This window comes from Eptesicus fuscus, chromosome 7 (genome assembly GCF_027574615.1).
Source record: "Eptesicus fuscus isolate TK198812 chromosome 7, DD_ASM_mEF_20220401, whole genome shotgun sequence".
Taxonomy (NCBI): domain Eukaryota; kingdom Metazoa; phylum Chordata; class Mammalia; order Chiroptera; family Vespertilionidae; genus Eptesicus; species Eptesicus fuscus.
This window is the reverse complement of record NC_072479.1, coordinates 83724630-83743599: the sequence shown is the minus strand read 5'-3', so window position 1 is coordinate 83743599 and position 18970 is coordinate 83724630. Positions and strand designations below refer to the sequence as shown.

The 18970-nt window shown below is 43.7% G+C and overlaps 1 protein-coding gene across 2 annotated transcripts; it reads right to left on the bottom strand.

Moving 5' to 3' along the window:
- Positions 1-18579, bottom strand: GPR19 (G protein-coupled receptor 19). Of its 2 annotated transcripts, none has more exons than XM_054718506.1 (3): positions 18540-18579; positions 17510-17666; positions 1-1297 (listed from the first exon to the last, which is right to left on the bottom strand). In XM_054718506.1, the coding sequence occupies exon 3, from the start codon at positions 1279-1281 to the stop codon at positions 28-30; it is 1254 nt and encodes a 417-aa protein (XP_054574481.1). In that variant the 5' UTR covers positions 1282-1297; positions 17510-17666; positions 18540-18579; the 3' UTR covers positions 1-27. The 2 variants fall into 2 exon arrangements, with proteins under 2 accessions (XP_054574481.1, XP_054574482.1); XM_054718507.1 differs by lacking the exon at positions 18540-18579 and adding an exon at positions 18501-18530.
- Between the last annotated feature and the right edge of the window lie 391 nt (positions 18580-18970).

The window sequence follows — 18970 nt, the reverse complement described above, 5'->3', positions numbered from 1 at the left end:
AACAACAATCGAAAGAATTGTGAGATTTTAGACAAAAGTGTTTGGTGGATTTGAGTTAATGGGCCAAGCAAGTTTCTTTTCCTTGGCTTCTCTGTCAAAGGAATCATAGATTGAGTCTTTGGTTATCGTTTTGGCCATGGGAGGGATTTCTGAAATTCCCACATAGTTCTTTTTGGCCATCCTCGAACTGGTTGTGATAGTGTAGGCATTGCTTCGGTAACATTTCATCGAGGACATGCAAAAGGTCTCTTTCATTCCTCTCCTGAAACTAGCATTATAAATGGAATACAGAGTAGGCTTAGAGGCTGAAGAACTAAAGGATATGCACGTGATTGCTGCGAACACAAGGGAACTTTTCTTATAGTCTCGTTCCTCGGGGTGCCACAGCTGGACCACATGAAAAGGCAGCCAGGAGAGCAGAAACAATAGGTTCAAAATGAGGAACATCTTGACCGTCTTCACTTTTGTCCTTGGGACAATGTTCATTGTCCTCCTCACAGTTCGGCCATCAGTGCCTATTCTCCAAATATACTTTACGACCTTCTGGTAAAATAGGATTATGAGGACAGATGGGATCACAAAGCCCACCAAGAAATGGATGACAGTATAGGCAGTTCCCTCCCACGAGGAAGGGAGGAAATAATTACAATGATGGTCCCAGCTGGAGCCGTAGAAAAAAAACGCGGGGGTCACAAAGGCTGCGTTGAAGATCCATGACGCTGCAATCATTTTCTTGGCTTTTTCCCTGGACACCTTGAAGCTCAGGGGATAGACAATGGTATAGAACCGGTCTATGCAGATGGAGAGGAGGACATAGATCTGGACGCCCGGGGTGAGATGCTGAAAATATCGCACCATCTTGCACGTGGCGCTGCCAAGTGTCCACTTTCCCGTGGTGAACTGCAGCAGGACGAAAGGCGAGCTGGCGATGCTGATGAGAAGATCGGCACACGCCATGGAGACCACGAAGTAGTTGGTGGTGGACTGAGTCCTTCGACTCCTATGGATGACCAAACAGACCAGGGAATTGCCAAAGACAGAAAACAACCACAGGGTCCCAAACAGAATGCTGGCTGTGGCCACTTCCCCGGGTTTCAGTCCATACTGCAGGTCTGTTCTGTTGCTCATCCAGCTGTGCTCCTCATATAATTCCGCCAGGTCATGGCGTGGCGCAGGGGTGGCTGTTTCAGGGCAGCTGTGGTTTTGGAGGGGCACCAGAAGTGTCGGAATAACCACAGGCGGCTTGCTGTTCTCCATCCTGTGAGCAAAAACCATATTCATTTTTTCCCTCTTAGTTCTGGATAAGAAAAAAAGAATGAAGCCTCCTGTTAAAATGGTGCCATCGAGCTTGATTCCTAAGGCTAACTATCTTATTTGGACACTTAGGTTGGTTGTCATTTGCCAACGAGTAGGACTCGTGCATTGGCAGGAAAACATGACTGCTATCCAGAACAAACTCTGGCCCATTTCGCTTTCATTTTAGGCGCTGTTTTAGCAGAGCCCAGCGCAGGCTCTCTTTGGCCTCACTCTTGATCCTTAGTCAAATGTGGTAAAACTCATACCAAGCCCCACTCCTCATTATATCCTTGTCCCTTCCACTCACTGGGGATAACAGAGGGTTAGAGAGTCACAGTAAGGGTGTTCCCCTCAAGTGAGGAGCTGCTGGAATTCCGGGCAAGTGAGAAGCTCCTGAATGTTGTAACACTAAAGCAACGAGGCTGCAGGAGCGGAAAACTCAGGCTGATGGAAACACTCAGATGTCAGCTATGGAGACAGCTAACAGGAATCTATGAGCACAGACGGGCCAGCTACTGAGAAGGATCCCGTCCTTATTGCAGAATTTCCATTACAGAAGCATTAAGGAAGCCCATGGAGCCACCATGACACTTCTGCATGAGCCCGAAGAGCTCCTCATCTAATGACATCTGAAAATAGCCCGCTTTTTCCAAAGGTGACGTGGCTCATGTCCTAATAGCTTGCCACCTATCGATTTGTTGGTGCTATTCTCTAGTTATTGTCTCATAAAACGTCACATTGACTGAAGAAAGAACATACAAGATGTCTTCTAAAGAAGTAACCAGGCTACTAGGAACCTTAAGGCCTTCAGATGGTTAAAAACAACCAAATATAACTGTCGCTCGGCAACTTTTTAAAAGCTTATAATCCTTAGATCTTAAAAAATATTATAAAGTTTAACCCTAGTTTTTGTACTATTCAGTGAGAAAAAGAAGTTACACTTTTTATTAGGTAAAAAAAGATTGTGTAATTGTGGGCCATTCTATTAAAATTGAGGTGACTGGTGGCAGTGGGATCATGGATGTTTAATTTGGCCGCCTCTATTAACCGGAAAGAGAAAGCTTAGCAGTTGAATCCGTAATAACCAGAGCAACACCATTGGGCCTGCGGCACAGGGCCGGGCAGGGCGCTCCGGAAATAGGCCCAGTGCCCCTCCTGGTGGGCTCCTGTGATGACACCTCACAGAGAGAGTTTCTGAAGTTCTAGAGGTGGAATGAATAAACAGTTCTTAATGATCCATTTCTCTGTGAAGGATTTTTGCACAAATTTGTGCGGGGAAGACGGTGATTCATATACATCGTCCTCACCACGAAACCACAAGCAACAAAAGTCTGGAGCTCAGGACAATGTGCTAAGTGCCAGCTCCATGTTACCTTCAGGCTTTTTTGGAGGAGTGTGTGGGGTGGAGGGGCGGGGGGGGAGTGGTCCATGAGGCAGCCCTACTTAATTTCTCAAGGAGAAATATAAGGTAATTAGACATCTTGACTGCTAAAAGATCTTTAAACACAGCTGGCCAGATGATAGTTGTAAGAATAGCAACCATGCCCTGGCCAGTTTGGCTCAGTGGATAGAGCATTGGCTTGCGGACTGAAGGGTCCCGGGTTCGGTTCTGGTCAAGGGCACATGCCCAGGTTGTGGACTGGATCCCCAGTGGGGGACATGCAGGAGGCAGCAGATCCATGATTCTCTCTCATCATTGATGTTTCTATCTCTCCCTCTCCCTTCCTCTCTGAAATCAATAAAAACATTAAAGAAAAACACTAGCAATCATACTTTCCATTAAAAAAAAATCAGGATACACAGTCTAAAAACAGAACATACGATCTAAAATTAGCACTGTCCTAGAAAATATAGAATGCATGACCCTCCTACTTATACAATGGAAATAATCGTTTTACCTATATATTACTATGTGTAAAACCTGTAAGATGCCCCCCCCCCAAAAAAAAGCGAATTAAAAAAAATATTTCAAGTTTAAAAATTAAAACAGACGAGCACTTTTTCAGAAAGAAAGGGCTGCTCCAGACCGTCTGGGGATGCCTGTGGCCTAAATAAAACGGGAGTACGTGGCACAGGCGCTTCATACTCAACACACTCAACTGGAAACTCGTCAACTTCCTCTTGTTTCTCTCAAAGCAAAACTCTGCTAAGAGAGGTGAAACTAGCTCACCCCTAGCAACCACAGCCCTGCCAGGCCGTCTCCCATGTTCCCTCCAGCTGCCTTACGCCAGTGCGTCTGCTGGTTTGGGCAGCCCCACCCCTTGGATGCTCCGACGTGGGACAAGGGGGCCTGGGGAGTTCCTGAGGCGAGGTCTCCCCTGATGATGGCATGACTTTCTGACTTGACCTAAAGTTGCCACAGCTCTGTTTATTCAGTCAAAGAAAAACAAGAAACGGTGCTGGGTACTAAGGAAACAAAGATAAGCGAGACCCATAAAAGGGTAGATGTATAAATAAACTGTTGGCGATATTATAACTGAATTCTATAATAATTATAATTAACTGCTAAAAACAGATAGGGAGCTAAATGCCAGAGAAAAACAGGGTCCCAGTGTTGCTTGGGATAGGAGGAAGAAATGCAACGGCTTCACCAAGGATGTGGGCTTTGGGCATGAATAAGACCTTCTTCAGAAAGACAAGGGAGTTAAAAAAAAAAAAAAAATCCCCCTCTCCCCGCAAGGGTGAGAGAGAGAAAGAGCCTGTGGAATGAATTGGAGGGTCATCTTTCTGGGTTGATCTTTGTTGGGCGCCTTTCCCCTTAGAGACATAATTTCCTGCAGACCTTACCTCCCCGAGTATACAGTTTCTAAATGCCCTACAATCAAACTGACCTACATTTTCCCCAGGGTTATGAGAGGCGATCTTTTCCCCATTTGTGGCCAGACAGTGGACAGGAGTATTAGCGTATCCAGAATGGATGTGGTATCCTTATCCATACAGCACTTGGTTAGCCCTTTACTACAGTATCTCCCATTTCTTTTGCTTTATTCGACCAATGGTTCTCTAGCTTAGCAACACTGGACTTTCCCAGGGAGCTTTAAAAAAAATATTGACGCTGGGGGTCCTACCCAGGGACTCTAATTAAACTGGTCTGGAGTGCAGCCTGGGCATGGGGATGTTTCAAAGTTCCCCAGGTGATCCTGACGGGCGGCCAGGATTAAGAATCACAGCTTTAGAATTATTTCCGAGTTTCTGTCCTTCCCCACTCAACTATGGCTCCTGGAAGGAGAGTATTATTCTTTTTCCAAGCTCTACAGCCTCCATTGAAGTTCGCTACATTAATAATTGCTTATTAAATATTTACTTAGTCGAACCCCTAAGGACAGAGAACTGAAATACATGACTCCTACTCTAGGTGGCTCTGCGAGGAGAATTACAAGCAGAGAGAGAAAATCGTTGTGTATTCTTGGGGAGCTGGCACATTGGTGACCATGGAGATAGGGGAAAACATAAGAGCAGGGCCAGCGAAATTGAGTCACCCAGGTCCACTGCTATGTGAAATAGAACTCTGATTTGAGGGAGAGAGAAGGTAGTTGAGGAGTCCTCAGGCAGACTCCTGCACCCCTCTCCTGGAAAAAATAGTCTGCCATGTTATAACTAAATTCTAGGGCCCCAAAGTCAAATTTCAGAAAGCTTTCCCCGCTCCATTAATTTGGAAATAAATACATTTTCAACGGATGCTTTGGAAACACAAGGGCTGCTTAATTGGTAATTATGTCCAACTCATCCATATGTAGTAATTTTAGGAGCAACAGGAAAGACTTCTTCACCTCTTTCCTGCTCAACCTTTCTCTTCCCAACCAGTTCTGAGCCCGCCATGTGACACACACCACTAGGTTAAAATGTGTCTCTGTAGTCCTGGCTGGGGTGGCTTAGTTGGTTGAGCATTGTCCCATGCACCAAAAAGTCACCGGTTCTATTTCCAGTCAGGGCACATGCCCAGGTTTCAAGCTTGATCCCCAGTCAGGCTATGTGTGTGAGGCAGCTGATCGATGTTTCTCACTCACATCAATATTTCTCTCTCTCTCTCTCCCTCTCTCTCTCTCTCTCTCTCTCCCTCTCCCTCCTCCCTTCCCCTCTCTCTAAAAATCAACAATCCATTAAAAATCTAAGAGAGGAATCATTCGTCTATCAGGCTCTAAGAGATGCATTTCTTAAAAATATTTTTTTATTGATTTCAGAGAAGAAGGGAAAGAGAGATAGAAACATCAATATGAGAGAGAATCATTGATCAGCTGCCTCGTACACACCCCCAACTGGGGACTGAGCCCACAGTCTGGGCAGGTGCCCTGACAGGGAACCAAACCATGACCTCTTAGTTCATAGGTCGACACTCAACCACTGAGCCACATCGGCTAGACTAAGAGATGCGTTTCAATATGTAAGTGGGGAAATGGTGGGTAGGTTAACATGGTGCAGAATTGGGGATTGGGTAGACTTCTGTAATGATGGGATCCTAGGAAACCTGCGAGGGGAATATGTCTATCACTTTATATTATTTTTATTTTGAATATTTGTCTCCCCATTAGGTTATATTCCTTAAGGACAGAGACTGTGTCTTTATCTGCATATATCTGGAGCATATAGATATTAATAAAGGTTTATTGAACAAGTAAATGGACAGACATGTTAATAAAAATGACATAGTGTCTGAAAATAAGTAAACAAGAGGATAGCAAATTATTTTAAAGTCACAGCCAGGACATTTTTAGATGGGCTTCTCCAAGGATTAATTCTCTGGGACAAAGTGTCTGTGTTTGATTTTGCTATTTACACAATGTGACTAGAGTCCAGATATTGTGAAGTTGCATGAGAATATGCAGACTTCTGTCCAGCAGGAGAAAGGTTATAGGTTTATTGCCCTGTAGGACATTAACCAGTTTTGTGACTATAATGCAATCTTATGCTGACATTGTTTAAAAGAAAACAAAGCACAAAGCCCTGTAAATACCCATTCCTTCAAATGCTCTTGGGATCAGCCTTATTGGTTCTTTTGGTAATAAGTTAATAAACCTTTCACATGTTCATTCTATATTTGTATGAGAGTCATGATTTTAACTTTGGAAAATCATATTTGATGGGTGGATGAATGGATGAATGACTGTACACTAATGAGAGGACCACAGTGAGAAACAGAGGGGCCCAGAAGACAAACGTGGTTCACTTTGCAGTTCTGCCAGGGGCTATTCCTGGCTCAGCTCACTGACTGCTGCTTTGGTTTCTTTCGGATTCAAAAAATCCCAATGATTTTTCCCCCTCCTGAAGTTTTAAGGATTCACAGACATTCTCACAATGTAGGAAGACCATTTTCATTTCTGAGATTTGCTTAAACATTTAATGTCAAACTAGAATTTGTATGATATTGAATTTTTACATGATTTGGTTGGGGGGAACAAACATTTTCTGTAGAATGGGAAGTATCTGCTAGACCTAAATAGACCTAAATACAGAAGGCTGTTTATTAATGAGCAGTAAGATGAATTACAATGATGACAGTAGTTATAACATCACTACTTCCAAGAGTTGATACTTACTTTGTGCTTACTATGTCTCAGATATTTTATATGGGTAGCCCTTGGAGGTAGCTCTATTTTACAAATGAAAAAACTGAAGCTCTTCCCCAAGCACATACAGTTGGAAAGTGGTCACCCTTGGACTGCCTCACTCCACAGCCTGTACACTGAACCTCCACTGGGGCTTCGTGCCCAGGGAGGCCACAAAGGGCTGGATCTGAATTCAGAAGGTCGAACTGGCTGTACATGGATAGGTCTTTCTTGACTCCTCAATCAAACGTAGGAATAGAAAGTGATCCCCCACAGCCTCCTAACCACCCACAGATACATCTGTTCAATATGCCAGCTCAGAAATATGTGAAAATCCCTGCCCCCATATACTGGATGGCGGCTTAGCATCCCAAGTTCAGTGGATACGTTGATCTGGAAACACAGCCTTTCTTCAGAATAAAAAACATGAGAGTTTTAGAAATTCATTATGAACGATGATTAACTGCTGCCTTTAAAACACATAATGAAAGCAGACTCTATACCTCGTTCTGAATTGAAGTACAGAAAAAGTTTTATCAATTGCTATTACCCCAAGTAGGAAATTATTTTTATTTTTTAATAGTTTTACTATAAGAAAATACCACAGTGGTAAGACATTTTCTCTTAAGCTTTTCATTGTTAGGTAGGTGTGATTTGCCTGTATATGACAATGAGGACCGCCTGGAATAGGCGTGAGCTGGGGCTGGCTTGCATGGGCTCCCCAGAGCCAGCTGTGCACATTTCTTTCCAGCTCCAAGTTCAATGACATCGCGTTGGTATCGTGAACCAGCCACAGTAGGACGAGTCACACCACAGAAATGGACAAACACTATATAAATCACGTTTTTCTTCCTGCAGAGGCAGTTAGAAGTAACCTTCACCAGCCCACTAACTCTAGCAGTGTAGGGTTTACGGTGCAATCTATCTCAAAGCTCTGAACCTACACACATCCCTGGATTTATGCTAAGTGGCTAAAGAGGCCTTAGAGGCCCTTTGAAAGTTTCCTGAGTGGCTATCTTACTTTCTGGCCCTAAGCTGTGGACGCTGAGCTGAGTGCTTTACGGAACGACATAAGGCCCAGGCAGCCACCAGCATGACTGCGGTGGGGGAACGGGGAAGCCAGAGAGGATAAGACATGTTCTCACAATAGGCCACCCACATAGGGTCACCAGATGGAATACAGGATGCTCAGCTCCATGTGAATTTCAGATAAATAACAATTTTTAGCATATGTCCAATGCAATATCCCATACATGGTGTCCTGTGTTTCTATGGTAGGTAAATAATAACTCAATAAAGCTATTTTCTAAAGGAAGTTCTGGGACCTTTGCCTCCCTTTCTCACTGTGCTTCAGGTAAGTGACAGGTGGTAAAACAGGAGTGCAGCGCGGAAGGTGGAACCAAGGCACAGGGTTCCCCAGCTGGGAAGAGTGCACAGCCCCAGGGGTGGTCCCAAAGCAGCAGATCCACCAGCCTGCAAGGAGCCACACCAGGTCAGGCCATAATTCCATTTCTGCTATCATCCGAGGGGATCCAAGGCTACAGGGACCATCACACAAATTTGCTCTGTATAGGAACCCCAGGACCCAGGAAGAGGAAGAGAGAAAGAGTCCCAGTAATGTTTGTCACGGACTCTCCCATTAGCCTGGTAGGATGAAGACTTGCCTTTTTTTTTTTTTATTTTTTTTTGGGGGGGGGGGGGGCAGCTTGTCTTTGTTTTTAATTTATTTTTCAATTACAGTTGACATACAATATTATATTCATTTTATGTGTACAACATAATTAGACATTTATATACCTTACGAAGTGATCCCCCTGATAAGGATAGCACCATACACAGTTATTACAGTATTATTGACTATATGCAGGCTTGCCATTATTTAAAGGAAATAATGTGTGTAATAGGCAGAATGGCCCCCCAAAGATGTCCACACCCTAATCCCTGGAACCTGTTAATACGTTATGTTATATTTAAAAAAGGGACTCTGCCTATATAATTAAGGTTATGGAATTTAAAATGGGAAAATTATCTTAGATTATCCAGGTGGGCCCAAACTAATAAACCCCTTTCTCTGGTTGGTAGCAGAGAGATGTAGCAGAGGAAGAGACAGATTCCACGCATAAGCGGGAATTGACAAGCTGTTGCTGGCTCTGAGATGCAAGGGTCCACCTGCAAGAACCAGGAAGGCCCGGCAGGCATGGCTCAGTGGTTGAGTGTTGACCTATGAACCAAGAGGTCACAGTTCAATTCCCCAGTCAGGGCACATGCCTGGGTTGTGGGCTTGATCCCCAGTAGGGGGGGGGGGGGGGGGGTGCAGGAGGCAGCCAATCAATGACTCTCATCATTGATGTTTCTATCTCCCTCTCCCTCTCCCTCTCCCTTCCTCTCTGAAATAAATAAAAATATATTTTAAAAAAGAAGAAGAAAGAACCAGGGAGAGGCCTCTAGGAGTGATGCCCTTAGTCCTACGGTTATGCCCAAGGAAATGTGCCCTTAGTCCTGCAACCACAAGGTGCTGTATTCTGCTAACCATCACAATGAGCTTGGGAGGGGAATCATCCCTGGAGCCTCTACAAAAGAATACAGACCTGACAACTCCTCGATTTCAGCCTCTGAGACCAAGCAGAGAAACTAGCCAAGCACACCCAGTCTTCGGACCCGTGACATAAGGAACTGTCTCTTAAGCCACTAAATTTGTGATAATTTGTTATAGTGGCAATAGAAACTAATTCCATATAGCATTTCTTATATAACTGAGTGTGAAGACTAAAATTTATACCAACCATCCTATCACTTTCCACTACCCTACCAGCATCTACTAGAATATTAGAAATCCTGAAAGGCTTAAAGAATATAGTGCTTTCTACTTCACCTTAAACATTGGACTAGGGACCAAGAAACCTGGGTTCTGACTCCAATTATAAGCACTGAACAGCAAGTCAAGGGACCCAGGTCTTTTTTTTTTTTTTTCTTCCTCTTCTTTCAGTGTAAGGACCTTAATTAAGTAAATCGATCTCTCCGAATCCCTGTTTCTATGTCCACATGTGAATGGGTTGGTCTGGATGATTTCTAAAGTCATTTTAACTCTAGGAACTAAAACTGATAGGTAGACACTGTAATGAGCAACACACGTCCATTTAACTTATAATCTACCACCCTCACTAGCAGAGAGCTCACACTGAGAGTGCATTTTGCCAGAAAGAGAGGGAAGTTGGTTGGAGCTGCTGGGGCCCAGCACTGTGAGCCTTTGACATTACAATAAACATTCTTTGAATACCTACTGCATGCTCACTGAGTTAAAGAAGAGGCAAACAGTTGTCTTGGAGCTAAATGTTCAGTTTCATTTCCAAGCTCTGGTTCAGTTCACATCTCTAGTAGTGTAACTTGAATAGGAAAGAGTTGGGGAAGCAAAGACCAGACTCGTTACACTCACAGGAAAGAACTGTACAAGAAATGCGATTTACAGATGTTTGAAAAGAAGGTGAATGATTCATTATGAACCGAGTATAAGCACTGACCGGGGAGTTATCTGCACCACTGTCGGCCACCCAGTTTTTCCAAGAAAGCAACCTTCAAGTTCATGGAGCAAAAGTTAGATTTGAATTTGCATTAACGTATATTTTTCATGGACAAATTATGCACCTATATATATCACTGAAGATATTGTTGAATGCATACTTGCATGTTTCACATGGTTAATATTAATTTTAGTGCCATATATTTTTAGACATTTCATAGGTTAAATGCTACTGCTGACATTTCTCAATGCTTATTTTCATCCTCTCTGCATATCATCTAATCACCTATACCAATAATTTTCAACTTTTTTTCTTCAGAGAAAGACATGACAAATATGTTCATATGTGTGACATTCCCCAATAGATATATCCAGAATTATCTGCAACTCTAGAAGCTCAACCAATAACTCCAATACTTAATCTTCAACCTAAGAAATCATGTTGAAAAGAAAATAATTATATAGACATCCTTAAATTTATAATTAAAATTTAAAAATAAATCACTGGCAAACTTTGGTAGTTTGTTTATTAGGAAGCAATTACTTTTGTCTGGGACACAGCAATCTGTTTTGATACTTTGGTAGATAAGCACTGCCCTGCTATACCATAAGTGACACCTGAAATCGAAATTCTTGAAGGCTGAAGGGTGCCTAGCACAGAGAACCAGGAAAAAAGTAATAAGAGAGAGAAACATAGTTATTTTCCTCACTTGTCAATGGTGTGATTCGGTAAGCTTGTTATAAATGTCCACCTATGAACATTTCTCTGTAAGTAACTAAACTCCTACCTATGATCTATAAAGCCTTTGACATTCCAGGATGGTTTCATAGCCTGCACCCAAATTTGAAGGTGCATTTCTTTCTTTAGATGTGGGAGAAAATAACTCTATGCACATTTTAAATATAAAGAGGCTGTACAGTGTAGTGGTTGAGAGCATGGGCTCTAGAGCAGTGGCTCAGAGGTCATTTTACCTCTCAGAGGACATTGGGCAAAGGCTGGACACATTCTTGGTTGTCACAACTGGGGGAGGAAGGTGTTACTGACATCTGGTAGGCAGAGGCCAGAGATGCTGCTAAACATCCTATATAATAAAGATAATAAAGACGTAATATGCAAATGGTCGTTACGCTGTGAAGCGTAATGACCGACTGCGTAACGACCGGATCATGGATCAGCAGGAGGGTGGGGCAGCGAGCTACAAGCGGGCAGCAGTGAGCTACAGGAGGGGGCAGGGCAGCAAGCTATGAGGGGGGGCAGGGGATAGGGGACGAGGGAAGCTACAGGAGGGTGGGGCAGCGGGCAGAGAGCTACTGGAGGGCGGCAGCAAGCTACTGGCGAGCTACTGGCGCACGGATTCATGCACAGGGCTACTAGCTCTATAATAAAGAGGACACCCCACGCCCAACAAAGAATTATCTAGTCCAAATGCCAGAAGTGTTGAGGTTGAGAAACCCTGCCCTAGAGCCAGCCTACCGGGGTTTCAAATCACATACTACCTATGCAGCCACCGCAAGTGACTTAGCACCTTTGTACTCATGAGCATCTTCACCAATAAAATTAGGATAATACCAGGACCCACCTTATTGATCTGTTGTGAGAATAAAATATGATACAAGAAAGGAGCTAAGACCAACATCTGGAACAGAGCAAGTGCTAAGAAAACATTTACTTTTGTTATTGTTATACTAGAGGCCCAGTGCACCGGTGGGATCCCTCGTTGTGGCCTGCGTCAATTAGGTGGAAACCGCCTCTCCAACATCCCCCGAGGGTTCCCAGATTGCGAGAGGGTGGTTCTCAGGTGACGCACCTGGAATTGGGTTCCCTCCTCTCTGGTTCCAGGTGCATCATCCAAGAAGCACAGCTGCCAAGTCACCACAGCTCGGTAGCTCCTGCATTGAGCATCTACCCCTGGTGGTCAGTGCGCGTCATAGCTACCCATCAGAACATCTGCCCCCTGGTGGTTAGTGCACATCATAGCTACTGGTCAGAGCATCTGTTCCCTGGTGGTCACTGCGCATCATAGCTACCGGTTGGACAGTCGAACAGTCGGGCAGTCACTTAGGCTTTTATATATATAAATAGATGCTTTGGGGGAAAAACAGAAGAAATACACCAAAATTTTTAACAGTGGTTATTTATAGGTGGTGAGGTCATAACTGATTTTTATTTTCATTATACTTCTCTATATTTTCCAAATTTTCTTGAACTGTATTTGTATTAATCTAATATCCAAAACATATACATATACATATATATATATATATATATATATATATGTATATATATATATATATATACATATACATATATATTGTTAATCCTCACACAAGGATATTTTTCCATTGATTTTTTCAGAGAGAGTGGAAACGAGGGGGAAAGACAGGGAGAGAGAAACATTGATGTGAAAGAGACTTATCGACTAGGCTGGGACTGAGCCTGCAACCGAGGTACATGCCCTTGACTGGAATCAAACCAGCGACCCTTCAGTCTGCAGGCTGATGCTATAACCACTGTGCAAAACTGGCCAGGGCCCAAAAACATACATTTTTAAAAAGAATGTAGACTTCACTTGTGATATAGTGGAAAGAGCACAGAATTAGAAAGACACACTGAGGAATCTGAGGAAAGGTTGGGTGGAGGAGAGGCTGGGGAGAGATTAACCAGGGAACTCATATGCATCATATACATATATGCATAGCCCAAGGACATAGACAATAATGTGGTGAAGGCCTGGGAGGGGGGGGATGGGGTGGAGGGAATCAATGTGAAAAAAAACAAAAAAACAAAGGGGACATCTGTAATACTTTGAACAATAAAGATAAATTTAAAAAAAAGAAAGACCTAGATTCAGATCCTGGCTTTCTTTGCTGTGTGTGACTTTGAGCAGATGAGTTCATCTCTCTGAGCTTCAGTTTCCTGATCGGAATTTGGGGCTAATCATGCATATCACAGCGCCTCCATCAGGATGAACCAAGAGACATCCAGTGGGTAGGAAGGTCTGCCGAGTGAAAGGCTCCAGGAGATGAATGCTTTACAAGTCTAGCCAAGGGGAAGTGACTACACACAGGGAAAGAGATTCATGATGGTAACTCCCCTTTTGCTTTTAAAGCCATCCTCTCGGAGAGGGTACCTCTCATCCCATCCCATTTTGTGCTCTGGTTCATAGAGAAGAAACTGCATCCACTCGGGTCTTTCCTCCTCCCCATGTAGACACCCTAGGAAAGGATTTGATAATCCTGCTGGCAAGGCGTGACTCATTTGGCATTGTCTACTAGTGGTGGGGCAGGTTACTGTGACCAAAAGGCAGGACGGAGGCATCCCTTTCTAGTGTCCTTCACCCGTGCTCGCTGTCCCTCTTCTTCTTTCCTCTTTCATGCCTAGCTTCCAAGTTCAAAGCCTCTCCTCCAGGGGAAGGCTCCACTTTCTCTCTCTTCTGTCTTCTCCTGTTCAGCTGACTGAGGAGACTGCACCTTTTAGATTCGAGAGGGATGAGTAGGAAGCCCAGGTAGGCTTCCGAGTAGAAGCCTCTTGTGTGCACTAGCCTACCTGCGTATCTGAGAAGGCCTGCATGATGTGGCGTTCCGGTAGCTCGCCATGATCATATAGTGGTTAGTACTCTGCGATGTGAGAAGGCCTGCATGAGTGCGAAGGGGGCGGCGGGGAGAGGGTAACATACAACACTTGCTTCCAGCAGCAGGGCTGTTTCTTTTGCACAGTCCCCTCAGCAGACAGCAAACACTGGAGGGAAGGAGGGTGAGTGAATAGGATTCAGGGATACGTACGTCATTCACAAACCCCTTACTCTTCCTCTCCTTAATGAATTAATTAGACGGAAAAAATAATAGGAAAGGTTATATTTGTGACTATTTTAACCCTAATTCGTCTATTAACTCGAATTCAAATACTAAGCAGCCTTTCAAATACTTAGAGACGATCTTTTGTAGTCCGTTTGGGAAAGGCTGTCTGGCTCTGACCTACTCTGACACTGAAGATCCCAGGGTTCTCTTGGGAGGAATCCTGTAGCTCTGTGGGCTCTTGGGCGGCGTTTTGGGTACTGGGATTCACAGTTGATTAAGACAGGGCTGCCCGGGGAAGGAACTGACCTTCTCAAGACATTAACTCTCAACCCAAAGGGAACTATTTCAATGTTGGGAAATAGTGCCAGGCAAAACATCAGGGATGTTAGCGGTGCCTCCATCTAGATGTAAATAAAAATATCAGAAGACACAGACAACTGTACGGTGGTTACCAGAGGGAAGGGGGTAGGGGATAAAGGGTAAAAGGGGCCAAATATATGGTGACAAAAGATGATTTGACTTTGGGTGGTGGGCACACAATGCAATATAAAGATGATGTATCATAGAAATGTATACTTGAAACCTACATAATCTTATTAACATATGTCAACCCAAAAAAGTTAATGAAATAAAATATCAGAAGAACTTCATTCTAAATATACATAATTCTAGAGGCCTGGTGCACAAAAATTTGTGCACACGGGTTGGGGGGGGGGTCCCTCAGCCCGGCCTGAACCCTCTCGCAGTCCGGGACCCCTCGGGGGATGTCCATCTGCCGGGTTAGGCCCACTCCCCAGGGGATCGGTCCTAAGCTGGCAGGTGGACATCCCTCTGGTAGCCCAGGAGCCCTTGGGGAATGTCCAACTGATGGCTTAGGCCTAAGCCGCAGTCAGAGACTCCCACCACCGCCACTGTGCTCACAGCCATCAGCCCTGCTTGTGGCTGAGCGGAGCTCCCCCTTATGAAGCGCACTGACCACCAGGGGACAGCTCCTGCGTTGAGCATCTGCCCCCTGGTGGTCAGTGTGCATCATAGTAACCAGTCTTTCCTAGTCGGTCCACCATTAGGGTCAATTTGCATATTACCCTTTTATTATATAGGATGCCAGGGGAATTGGTAGTCTCTAAGAAAGGATTTATAGGTATGTCTTGAACTCTAATGTGCCATTGTCCAGGGTCAATCTAACTATAGCATACATAAATTTCAGGCATAATTTTTTCCTACTGCACATTTATCTCTTCATGATCCTCCCTATAAACACATGCAAAACAAAATAGGCATGGGCCCCAAAATGGCTCCTACCAGGCCCCAAACTGGCAGAATGTTATCAGTCTTGAGTCTTCCCATTCTTCATCTGCAAATATATATGGAAAGCTTACCATAAACCAGGCCTGGTGCTAAGTGCTAGCAATCCAAAGATGGAAGGACACAAGAAGCTCTCTTCAGTTGACCAGATTAGTGTGAATGTGTTACTTATCCCAGGGAAATGTAGATTTCAGTAGGGATGAAAGGCTTAATCTAAAGGACTAACTAAAGTTCAGTACTATAGGGCACATAATTACTCTTCAAAGTTTCTTCAATGAAACCCTGAAGGGAAACACCTCATTTAGTGAAGAATTTTACAAATTTTAGATTCCTTTCCCTTATCTTCCTCTTAGTATCTTTGACCTAGCAAATTCTCTTAGTTTTCCCACAGCATATAAGAACGAGATCAGTCATCTTTTATTTCATAAGGGCCAGAAGGGAAACTACACAGACCAAAGGAAGAAAATCCTTGTATCTCGGAAATTTCCAGAAGTTAAAAAAACACACAAAAACTTCCTCATTGTTCCTTAAAAACCTAAAATAATTTACAAAGAGAGAGATCGATTCCCTTGTTTTAAAATATATTATTTTAAAGCAACATACCTAATCAGTTTGATATCATAGTTTATGTTCATAATTTTATAGGCGTTGAATCTGTTATATTGGAACCTGGGTAAGTGCTTTTAAAGAGAACATGCTTAGGCTGGATGGAAGAATGTTTCTAGGTTTGATTTTTTAAAAATCAACCATGATGTAATTCCAGATTTCTTTTTTTCCTTTAGACATCATTTGGTCACCATAGTAACAGTGTTTTACTACCAGATATCTATACAGCACAAGGGGAAAAGAACAGGCTATTACTTACTGGGTTATTTGGGGGTACAAAATGTGACTATTGGGATAATTCAAGATTAAATATAGATTTCACTGGGGATCTGTTTTAGCCAGGCAAGCTGATTCAATCTTCTAGTAGCATCAACTGAACAAAATTTGTAACCAAATCCATTACTGACATCATCTGAAATAACACAAGCAGAGAAGCAGCATGGTTCAATGGTTAAGATCATGAACTCTGGGGTCAAGTTTCTTGCGTATCCAAATCCTGTTCCTACTATTAACTAGCTGTGCAACCTTGGGAGAGTCCCCTAACCTCGCTGTGCCTTAGTTTCTTCATCACCAAAATGTGGGTACTAGTAACACCTCCTCTAGAGGGTTATCATGTGGATTACATGATTGATTTTTGCGTGCTTAGACTGATGCCTTACATATAGTAAGAACTTTGTAAGTATTTGTAAAATATAGACAAAGTAAAATTTAAACTTGTTAGCTTCCTTCTCTATGCTGGGTAGAAATGGTCAAGATACCAAGATTTGAATACATGACAGATTATTTTAGCCTGTAACTTTGGGAGATTCCTTTGAGAACTTCACGGGGGCCCTCTTGGTAGCTGTTTTGTAAGGCTTGAAATTCGGTGGCAGTCTGCTGTCCTGAACCAGAGCTGGAAACTGTCACAAGCCCTCCTGAAACATTATTACAGCCATATATCTGGGGGTCCAGTTTCCCTGGGTCAGGAACATCAGGAGGAAGTGGATTGCACAGCACAAAGAAACAGCACGCCTGCCCCCTCATCTCCAGAAGCCACTGCCAACAACCTCTGGGAGCATGAGCACAGAATAAACAGCTGGAGAGGGATGAAATAGGATTTTATTTCAGTGACAATGAAATCTAGTTGGTTTCAGTAACATTTTTTCCCCCCTTCCCGGATTCAAAGAAAAAGATCGTTTTCATCAATGACTGCTTTGTTTTATGAATTACCACTATACAGAATTTCCATCTGTTTCTTCAACAGGCACTTACTCTGGTGAATTATTCATTTTGCAGAACTACCTAAGCATCTTTGCTGGACCCATAACAAAACTAAAGCCCCTAACCAGCCAATTAGCCAAGACAAGATCCCCAAATTGCCTGGAAAAAAAAAAAAAGAAGAAGAAGGTTTTATGTTCTCTAAGCCGAATTTCAGCCACAATACCGCGGGATCTCTGGCACATACCTCCATCCGGACTTGATCTTAGAGCCAGTCTCCTTGGGTCTTCTTGGTCAGCAATAGCCCTTGCATGGGAGTTTGGAGAATGCCATAAGCCACCAGGAAAGCTTGGGAACACATTCATATCTGTCCTCTGCCTTTCCCTTGGCTCACAGCCCGCTTCCTGGTAGGGAGACAAGATGACGCGGTGCAGGGTTGACTGTTAAACCATCTTCCCGCCCCCAGCCCCACTCTCTGGGTGCCCCTCCCTGCTCTTTTCCAAGGCTCTGGAATGTGTCACATGGGAAATGGATCATGTGGCTCCAGGGGAGAATGTGGCCATCTTCTCTCTCCCTCCCCCCAGTTTTCCTTTCGGGAGCAAAGCAGCAGAAATCTCCAACCTGATTGGCTCAGGCTGAAAATCTCCATATGAAAAGGGAAGATTCAACTATCCAAACCTTCAGCATTCTCCACTTAATTTTTTGTTTTCTTTCTCATCTGGACGTTTTATTCTGGGCATTCAGAGGTGCTAGGTAGGGTTGGAAATGATGCTTTCTCCCCAGCCCCTGTATTTCCTATCATCAGTCCCCTAACATGACAAGGGGTTCCCTAACCAGCCTCCGGAGCCCCCTTGGCACATCTGGGACAATGGAGTATTCAGCACCACGGACAGCATTACAACCCCTTCCGTGTTCACTAAAGCCATTTTTAATTCATTTAATTCTCAAGTAAATAAAAATAGTTTTAAAATATTTCCCTGAGGTCTTTTGCCTAAAGACATCAGGCAAGCCATATATCTGGGGGTCCAGTTTCCCTGTCTATCTATTTACGGTTACTTTGTAATTACAAATATAATTTTTATATAACATTAAACCCAAAGGGCATTCCATATCTACCTCCTTGTTCTCCCACAATCTATCCCCACCCTTTAAATATGCTCGATGTTTTGGAGGGATTCTCATAACACAATTTACTATACGCCCATATGTCTATGCTCACGGAAAAATCACAGAAATACATAGGATTTCTTGAGTGAGGATGTCTGCACGTCTTTAACCTCATCCCTAGGCCTCAGACAGGGCTGAATTAGAGTAGCAGGGAGGAAGCCTGGTAGGAGCTGTTTTGTTCCGTGGTCTATCCTGCTTTGCTGACGTCTCCGTTGCCATGGTGCTAGGTAACTGCTGAAGGGGATGATTTCTTTCAGAAACGGTCACCATGGGACCCAGCTGGCTACAGAAAAGCAGAAGGAAAGGGGCTGAATTGCTGAGGAGGATTTTCAATTAGCATTTTCAGAGCCAAACTTACTTAATGGGCCCTTACCTTACTGAATTGTTGCTGACCCCTAAATCTTGAAAGGATTCTAGGAATTTGTGTGGACACTGCGATGGTAACTCCCTCCATCCCCTACAGCTTCTTTCCTTAAAAATCTGTGTAGGTGTGCCTTGGCTGGTGTAGCTAAGTTGGTTGGGCACTGTCTAGTGCACTGAA